Source organism: Trichosurus vulpecula, chromosome 1 (assembly GCF_011100635.1).
Source record: "Trichosurus vulpecula isolate mTriVul1 chromosome 1, mTriVul1.pri, whole genome shotgun sequence".
NCBI classification, from domain to species: domain Eukaryota; kingdom Metazoa; phylum Chordata; class Mammalia; order Diprotodontia; family Phalangeridae; genus Trichosurus; species Trichosurus vulpecula.
The window spans coordinates 521,568,003-521,576,289 of NC_050573.1; the positions used below are offsets into that span (position 1 = coordinate 521,568,003).

The 8,287-nt window shown below is 53.1% G+C and overlaps 1 protein-coding gene across 3 annotated transcripts; it reads right to left on the reverse strand.

Moving 5' to 3' along the window:
- Positions 1–1,325: 1,325 nt before the first annotated feature.
- On the reverse strand, positions 1,326–8,201 carry PRR14 (proline rich 14). 3 transcript variants are annotated; one of them, XM_036743920.1, is made up of 12 exons: positions 7,766–8,201; positions 6,656–6,739; positions 6,227–6,392; positions 5,455–5,573; positions 5,147–5,360; positions 4,549–4,592; positions 3,942–4,048; positions 2,988–3,591; positions 2,748–2,817; positions 2,562–2,653; positions 2,005–2,076; positions 1,326–1,717 (listed from the first exon to the last, which is right to left on the reverse strand). In XM_036743920.1, exons 1-12 carry the CDS (start codon positions 7,945–7,947, stop codon positions 1,468–1,470), a joined length of 2,004 nt encoding a protein of 667 aa, XP_036599815.1. In that variant the 5' UTR covers positions 7,948–8,201; the 3' UTR covers positions 1,326–1,467. The 3 variants fall into 3 exon arrangements, with proteins under 3 accessions (XP_036599815.1, XP_036599887.1, XP_036599857.1); XM_036743992.1 differs by lacking the exon at positions 7,766–8,201 and adding an exon at positions 7,626–7,679; XM_036743962.1 differs by lacking the exon at positions 6,656–6,739.
- Between the last annotated feature and the right edge of the window lie 86 nt (positions 8,202–8,287).

Genomic DNA, 8,287 nt, shown 5'->3' on the forward strand with positions numbered 1-8,287 from the left:
GGAGCGGCCGTTGAGAGGGCGGGGGTGCTGGTCGCGCTCTCCCGTTGTCTTTAGGTTCTCTCTTCTTCTTCTCCTCCCCTCCCCCGCCCCTCCTCTCTCTCCCCGTCTCCTTCTCCTTCGCCTCCTCTTCTCCCTCCCCTTCGAAGGACTCGATCGTTGATAGGCCAAGACAGTATTCGTAATGGGAGAGTCTGGGTGGAGATCAGCGGCCCAGGAAAAAGCGATTGGATCGTGTGAGGAGCTGACCCCTCCCCCTTCCTCTTCCCGAATCCTCATTAGTCTGACGTATTTCTGGTCCCGGTCCCCCGACTCCCCCGCCCCTTCCTGCCGCTCTCTGATTGAGCGGCCCAGGTGACGTAGGTCCTCCGTAGCTGGGAGGGGGTGCGCGCACGCCGCCCGAGACGGTTGGCTAATTCTCAGCGCGTGGACGCGGGCCGAACCAAGTTCGCCTCCTCTGTCCCCCTCTCCTCCGAGTAGTTTCTTCCCCACATCTCACATGCGCAGTTCCTTCGCCCTACCTCCGCCGAGCCTAGTCCAACCAGTGGGGCTCCCGGGTGCAGCCCAGTTTTATCTGGTGCAGGGGTGGGGGCTGAGGGGGTCTTTGAACGCGGCCTCGTGCGGTCGGCCGGGCCGCGGGGAGGGGAGAAGGGAGGCGCGGGGCCGCTCGGGCCGTAGACCTTCCCGGGCCCGCCGTTCCGAGTGTTCTATGTGGGTAGGGGAATGGACAGGAAGCCTGGAGCCCACCTCGGCCCCGCTACCGGCCGAGCCCCGATGCTCTCTGCCTCCGGACCTCTTCTGCAGAACGAGGCGGAGACCCTCCGAGGCTACGGCTCCGAGCCGCTAGACGCCTTCGAGGCTGGGAAGCCCGCGGGGCCCGCGGCACTCTGTGGCCCGTTTCCGGCTCTGCAGACCGGGCTGCGGGTTTTGTCAGCGCTATCAAGTGCTACATCAGCGTGCCCTTTAATTCGGTCTCCAGAACCCCGCGGAGACACCGCTTGCTAGGGTGAAGAGCGGCGACAACTTCAGTAAACACACGTTTGCTGGGATACTGGGCCCACGACAGGCCACCCAAAAGGCCTTGGAGCGGCTCACACTCTCCGAACTCCAGCTCTCTGATACTTGGTTACATCGTTCTCTTCACCAGACCGGCCTCCCCTGAGTTCAGATTCCAGGCTTGGCCACAAAGCACCTGTGTAACTAAGTCACTTAAGTCCCTCATCTGTACAATGAGGGGGCTGGCTGGACTAGGTAACCTCAAGGACTCCTCCCAGCTCTAGATAAGAAACTATGATCTGAGGGGTGGGGGAATCAGAAAGGGACAAAAGAACCATATGAAAAACTTTACTAACATTGGGGAGAAAAACAGTCTTCTGACTGAACACCCCTCTCCAGGACCCCTCCTCCCAAGGTCAGGGCCCACTCTCCAAGGCTGGACGGACAAGCTGCTGGACGTAAAAACTAAGACTCCTAACCCTTGCCTGGCTCCTCTTCCTCTTGCGACAGCAGGGCATCTAGTTCCTCCAGCCTCTGCTGCAGCAAAGGTCCGAGGTCAGGGGTAGGGGCTCTGCCCGGGGCAGGGCGCACTGCCCTGGAAGGTCTTCGATGCCGAGGGAGGCTGCAATCTCGGAATTCCACTGCTCTTCGAAGCTTCCGGGAACTTGTGAAGACCAGGGTTCCATTTCTTTCTCGTGGCTCTTCAAAGATAGTCTCAAAGGACCTAGAACACCCAGGGGCAAGTCAGTGTTAGAATCATATCAGACCTAGAAGGGGCCTTAGAGCCCAACCAGTCCAAGGACATCATTTTACAGGTGATAAAACAGAGCCTAAATGACTTGCCTAAGATCATCCTGCTAGTAAGTGGCAGAGGGTAGGGCTTGAATCCATAATTTCACAATGTGAGTTATCTCCTGTCTAGCCCTCTCTATGTTGCTGCCGTCCCATCATCTGTGCCTTAAATGTTACACTCTTTCCCGGACCTTTCCCCAGTTCCTCTAGTCCGCTCACCGTTTGGCTGTAGGGGACCGATAATTCTTGTTGGTGTAAATTTCCTCAAGGCTGAACTCCTTCTTATTCAACCTGTGGGTCAAAAAGGGCAGGAAGCAGAAAATCCACTCAGCCTAACTCCTGACAAAATTACTAATGTTGAAAGACATTCACGTTTGCGAATGCTGGAATTCTTAAGTTGTGGATCCATTAAAAGTGACAATGGTCAAGAGTGATATCAATACAGATTATTTCCTCTCCCTTACCTTAAAAGTCATTCTTAAATACTTTTTTATTTTTGTTATTGGAGAGTTCCTAACCAAAAAAAAATGGTGACTCCCTTTGGCAGGGTACACTGAAAAGCCAAACGTAACTTCAGGGCCTCAGAAATAAAAACAGGCCTAGTATAAATGGGATTTTCCGATGTCCTAGCAAGAAGTGAAAAATTAACCCAAATTGAGAATGCTGTAGTATTAGTTCTTCCCACAGTGAGAACAGGCCACACCCACAGCAGATAGTAAAATTATATAGTACCTCTATATAAGGGCAATGGGTGTGGAGTTGACAGAGCCTCTCACCTGATTGGCCGAGGCAGCCCCATTGGAGTGAGGTTGGGCTGAGTCCTGGATGGTGTCCTGCGGATCCGAAAGCAGGAGACCTTTCCCACAGCCTGCCAGCAGGAGGAAGGGAGGGAACAGGTCATGAGGTCTGCCCTGGTCCCTTAGTTCAAAACCTCCCCCAGTTCCTCCCTCAAACGGTTCTACCTTGGTCTCAGAGTGTGACAGCACCAAGTCCTCTGGGCGCTGTTGCTCCTCCCCTTGTGGGGAGCAAACCCTAGGAAAAAAAGAGCTTGGTCAGGCATAAAAACCCATCATTTCTCTAAGACCTCTTTATCTAGCCCAAAGCCTTATCCTTGATCCCGCCTCCCAGGAATGGGGAAGAGAATAAACAAGAATCTAGAGAAGACAGAACAGTCAGGATACTGTAGTCAGATGGTGGGTTACCTGGATTCTGGCAGGTCGGAGAAAGAGGAGGAAGTAGAAGCAGCAGGAGAGCAGGTGGTGACAATGTTTGGGGGTGCACCTGACCCTCCCAAGGGAAAAACCTCTTTTCGAAGGCAAGGCCGGGAAGGTGGTGGGGCCCGAGCCAGCTCCCCACCCCCAACTGTGTGCCTTCTGGGTCGAGGCCTATTTGGATGTGGAGGGAAGGCTGACCATGCACATCCCTCTTCCCCAGGGGGCCCCAGGTCCGGGCAGGAGTGGCTTCGACCCAAAGGAGGCCTAGGGGCAGCAGGGAGGCCAGGATCCTGGGCCCTCCACTGACGGATGGGGGGACGGGGGCTTACAGGCCCCGCCCCCTCCTCTACCCGGACTCGCCCAGACTCAGGGGCTTCTGAGATGGCAATCTTCAGCTCCAGCTTCATGGGTGAGGCTGGGGATGTGGGGCTTGTGGGTGGGGCCTGAGGAGTTTTGGTTGGGGTGAGGAAGATGTCAGCAAAGCTCTCCAGCTTAGAGCGGACAGAGCGGAACAGTGGTGCCAGGCCCCAAGGGCTCAGGCGTGGCCGCAAGAGGCTGGAGGGTGGGGGAGACGGGGTCTCTGGCTCTGAGCCTGTAGAGGAGAAAGAGAAAAGGAAGGTGAAAGGGGAAAAAAAAAAGACTCTAATATAGGTTCCTGACCAAGAGCTATCCCTTTAAATAGACTTACCCATTAAGGAAACAAGTCGAAACCCAGAAAGCTAAGCTCCACCAAAGGTACCTTTGTAGCTAGAGCCAAAGCTAAATTACCTTTAAGCTACTTTGCTTGACATTTTCATTGAACAGTCTTCTCCTGTATTTACAGAGACTTTACTTACCCCCTTCAAGAGCCAATTGTATATGCTATAAAATCCAATGCTACCTCCTTTCAACCCTTACCAGCCCTCCAGAAGGATAGGCCAGGGGGTTCAGCGCCCCACCTACCTGGCAAAATGCATTCAGAATGGTCCACAGGAGAGGCCTGCCGAAACACTGAATCCAAGTCCATGGAGGAAGGCATTGACTGGTGAATAGCTGTCATATGATCAACTCTAGAGCAAAGAGAGGGGCAGACAGTATTGGTTTGGGGTGGAGGGGCAGGGAAATAAAGCAGTGCTGGATGAAATCCCCAGCTACACCGACTCATCCAATCAAAGCCTGTCTCTCTCTCCAGGCGTTCCATCTCCTCCTAATTACAAACCCAGAACGGTCACCTTTAAAAAGGGGATAGGCATGGGGATGGAAGCGGGAGAAAGAGAATCCCAAAAGATGGCTTCCCCTAATCCACAACAATGGGCTTCAGGGGACATTAAGAGGTATGAAGGGAAAAGGGAACCCCACTTTAGGCCGTACCCACTCAGAAAGGAGATAGATGCTAAAAGCCATAGTAAGCAGTTCCTATCCCCCTGCCATACTAAAACCAAACCACTCCCCCTGCTTAAAGCCAAGTTTCCAGGGCATCCAGTGGGTTGCCTCCCCAGAAAATGTTGCATAACAGTGGGATATGCCTGGCTGACTTCTGGGACAGTCCCAGCTGACCCAGGCCCCTCACCTGCATGCTGAGATCCCTGGGTCTTCAGTCTCACTGTTGAAGCCCTGGGGATAAGCGGAACAGAACTCACAGGGAGGGGAGCCACACAGGGAGACCCCTTTGGCCTCCATTAACACTTAATCGTTGCCTGCCACCTTCCTAGGACTTAAGGTTATTGACACCAGTTCTCCCTTATCCCTAACCTCCCCTCTTGAGAGTGACTCCCATTTCTTCATTCATGCTGTTTCTCCTACCCGGAAAGTCCTCCATTCTTCTTTTGGCTTATTTAAACCTATTCATCCTTCAAGGCCAAGCTCAAGCCCCAACTCCTCCATAAAGCTTACCCCAAACACTCTAGCTCACATTGATTTCACCCTTTTCTGAGCTGCTAAGACTTTACAGGCAGGAACACAATTCAGCAATTAAGCTGTTCTATTTTGTACTGTTAGTTTTAAAGTGTAATCAGCTGGATGCAAGGCCCATTTCTTTTGTTTCTTTCACATTCCCCAGAACACCTGTCACAGGGTTGACCGCGAAGAAGAGCTCAAGACAGACTTGACCAATTTAATACCCTGGTGTCCCTGTCTTCTACTCTCCATTCCTCTCTTGGGATCCTCACCAGCAGCTCCTGGGCCTTCGATGGAGACTGAGAATTCTTGATGTCCTCCAACATCACAAGCAGGGCTGGCTGGGAGGGCTTGTCTTGGTGTGAAGGGTTCTCCTCAGCCCCCCGCCTGGATGTTCCCATTTGTAGTGGCCTCCTCCTCTGGACTCCCATACGCTTTGGAGCTCTAGTCAGTGGCTCCCGGCACAAGGAAGACCAGTCAGGAGGTCTATAAGAAAAGGGAAGAAAGGAAAAGGAGTCAAGTAAATCTAGACTGATTTTCCTGACCTCCGATTTCCACCCCCTTCAATGGCCCCACTCACCTTGACTGAGGGCTCCAGGAGGACTGGAGTGGAGAGACAGAAGGCTGGGAGCGGCTGGATTCTAGTCTACTACTACGTCGTGGTGTAGTGGAGGACACTTCAGGGAGCATCTCTTGGGACTAGAGGAAAGTTGGTGGGAAGGAAAGGAAATTATCAAAATGGAAAATGGCCCGGTTGACATTAAGGGCACTGAGGGAAATTGGCTGTCCAGACGCACCAGCAAAGACTGGCTTTGGGTGGACACAAAGAAGGACCATTTTGTGGACATGAGTAAACAAAGAATGATGATACCAATTTTAAAGAGGCCAGCACGGAAGGATAAATATATAAGGATAAACAAGAGGAGAGTGAAAGAAAAGAAAGAAACAGACTAAGGAGAAGCACACTTTTAGAATGCAGCCTGATCAACTAACTCCTTGCATAGGCTGCAAAAGCTTCCAGTACAGGATGAACAACCCTGGGATATACACAGCAGCGCCCCTGGACCCATCACTGGCATTACCATATAGTTTCTGCCAGGAAGCTATTTCTAGAAACATTACATACCAAGCAAACACGCTAAGTATTTGTTTGGGAGGCAATCTGGATTAAGGGACTTGCCCAGGGTCACACAACTACTAAGTGTCTGAGGCTGGATTTGACTTAGGTCCTCTTGACTCCAGGGCAGGTGCTCTATCCACTGTACCACCTAGCTGCTCCTAAACATGCTAAGTATTGAAACCCATGGTGTGGGTGGGGCTGGATCTAGTCCCTTCCCCCTTAGAGGACTCACCATTCTGGTGGCAATGACATCCTCCAGCACCACTGTGAGGACCCGCTGAGAAGCCTTCTCCAGGGGTGATGGAGTCCCTGCCACCCTTGGGCTCAGCCTTGGCCGCTTCCGAGTTCTTGCTCCCCATGGTGCTCTGACCAATGGTTCCCGGTTGAGGGAAGGCTGACTAAGAGGGTTTAAGGGGGGAGTGGGTGGGAGAAAAAGAGGAAGGTGTGTGTGTATATGACTCCCCCAGAGGGGTGCTTGATTAGCTCCATTCATATACCCTTTGCCTGGTAAGAATGTTGATAGGTCAGGAAGGAAATACATCCCACAATGCCCCAGTACTACCACCCCCAGGCTCCCACTACCCTACAGGGGGACTGAGGCTCTTCCCTGAGGAAGAAGGATGAAGAAGATCTAGAGGGAGGCCAGGGGCCACGCTCTCACCTGGAATCTTGGGGCAAGTCCATAGGGATATCGATAGCTTCAGGGAGTCCCTGAAGGTTCCCAGGTTTAACCCCTGGCTGCAGCCTGGGGTAGGGGGGAGGGGAGTAAGGGTCAGCCCGTCTTCTAGGGCTGTCCCCAACATGGCACCCTCTTTGCTAGGCATAAAAAAATACCTTTAATCTTTCCTGGAGAATCCTTTCACTCCCAGAATACTGTTAATACCCATCTCCTTGAAGGAGTCCATTACAAATTACATCCCACTAATTCCTCAGGAAATCCCCTGGAATCTTTACCTCCCTGGAAACCTTTAAAAGATTTACCTATTTTCTCAAGCCCAGTGTAGAACTGTTTGGACCCTTACATAGATCTTTTCCTAGAGACTCAAAGATTCTCCCAACAGTCCTTCCTCTCTCCCATCGAGTCCTTGGGGGAGCCCCCCCCCCCCGACCACCTCTCTTAGAAAAATCCTCCTCTCCATCAAATCCTTCACAAGCCTTTGTAACACAAATTTGTGCCTCTGATCCTGCACCTTCTCTTCTCCTAAGAGCCCTCAAAAGCTTCTTTCACAGGAGGAGGGTATTCTTTGAAATAGCTTCCCTCGGTGACTTTCCTCCTCTCCGGCGAATTGCAACTATTTTCCTCCCCTCAGACGGACTCAAGAGCTTTCACCCTCACAAGTTTTCCAAGTTCTTCCCACCAGGTCCCACTAGCGGACTTTCAGCCTTGCCAGGTCCCTGCACAATCAGTCCTTCAGCCTCAATCTCTAAATCAGAAATCCACCGGACGAATAATCGCCCTCCCCTAACACCCAACCTGGAGATCTTCTTTCCACCAGATGTTGCCCGAAATCTCCTACTATCAGATCTCCCCAGTGATCTCCCTCCGAAGATCCCTCGGGATCCAGTGTCAAACCGATCCCCGACCCATAAAATCCCGCGAACGTCCCGCCCACCCTGGATCAATAACCCACCGGACTCTCTTCCCCGCGGGGGAGAGCATGGGTCGGCTTCCCTCCCTTCATCCCTCCCCGCCGTTCGTTTGCTCGCTCTTTCTCTTTCTCTCCCCGCCCCGTTTCCCTCCCCTTCGCCCATCCCTCCGCCGGCCGCTCACCGCCGCCTCCCGCAGATCCCGGTTCTCGGACTGTTCCCACCTCCGGCTCCTTTAAAACCTGCCCTTCCTGACCCGGCCCAACCGCCGTACACCTTCTTCCCCGGGCCGACGGGCGCCGCCCAATCGCCGGGTACCGTCTTCCGGGGTGGTAAAAAAGGGCGTGAAGCCGCCGCTGTGGCCATCTTCCCTATGGGCAAGAAGCCAAAACCTTCGCCATCTTGCTTGAGGGCAAAGAGGAACGTGCTATGAGGGCCAGAGAGGTCGAAGTGGCGTCATCTTCTAAGAGAGCAATAAAGACAAGCTGTTAAAAAGGCTTCCTGGGGGTGGGGATAAAGGTGGCGAAGCTAGGGCAGAGGCAAATAGTCTAAGGGAATCTTCCGGTTCGGATGCCCCCACGTCCCAACAGCCATTGAGTTAGCACCACAGAGCGGCTTCAAACTCCCTGAGTCCTAGAGGAGCCCCACAAGAAGCTACTTCCGGTCCCCTCTGCTCCTCTCCTCGCCGAAGAGGGCGGGGCTTCTC

What these genes read in the sequence shown, in the direction of transcription:
- PRR14 (XM_036743920.1), bottom strand. Translation starts at nt 7,947, where the DNA reads ATGGCCACAGCGGCGGCTTCACGCCCTTTTTTACCACCCCGGAAGACG. An exon ending in GGGATCTGCGGGAGGCGGCG is followed by an intron (nt 6,740 to 7,765) that starts GTGAGCGGCCGG and finishes CCCCTACCCCAG; the next exon opens with GCTGCAGCCAGGGGTTAAAC. An exon ending in TTCTGAATGCATTTTGCCAG is followed by an intron (nt 3,592 to 3,941) that starts GTAGGTGGGGCG and finishes TCTCCTCTACAG; the next exon opens with GCTCAGAGCCAGAGACCCCG.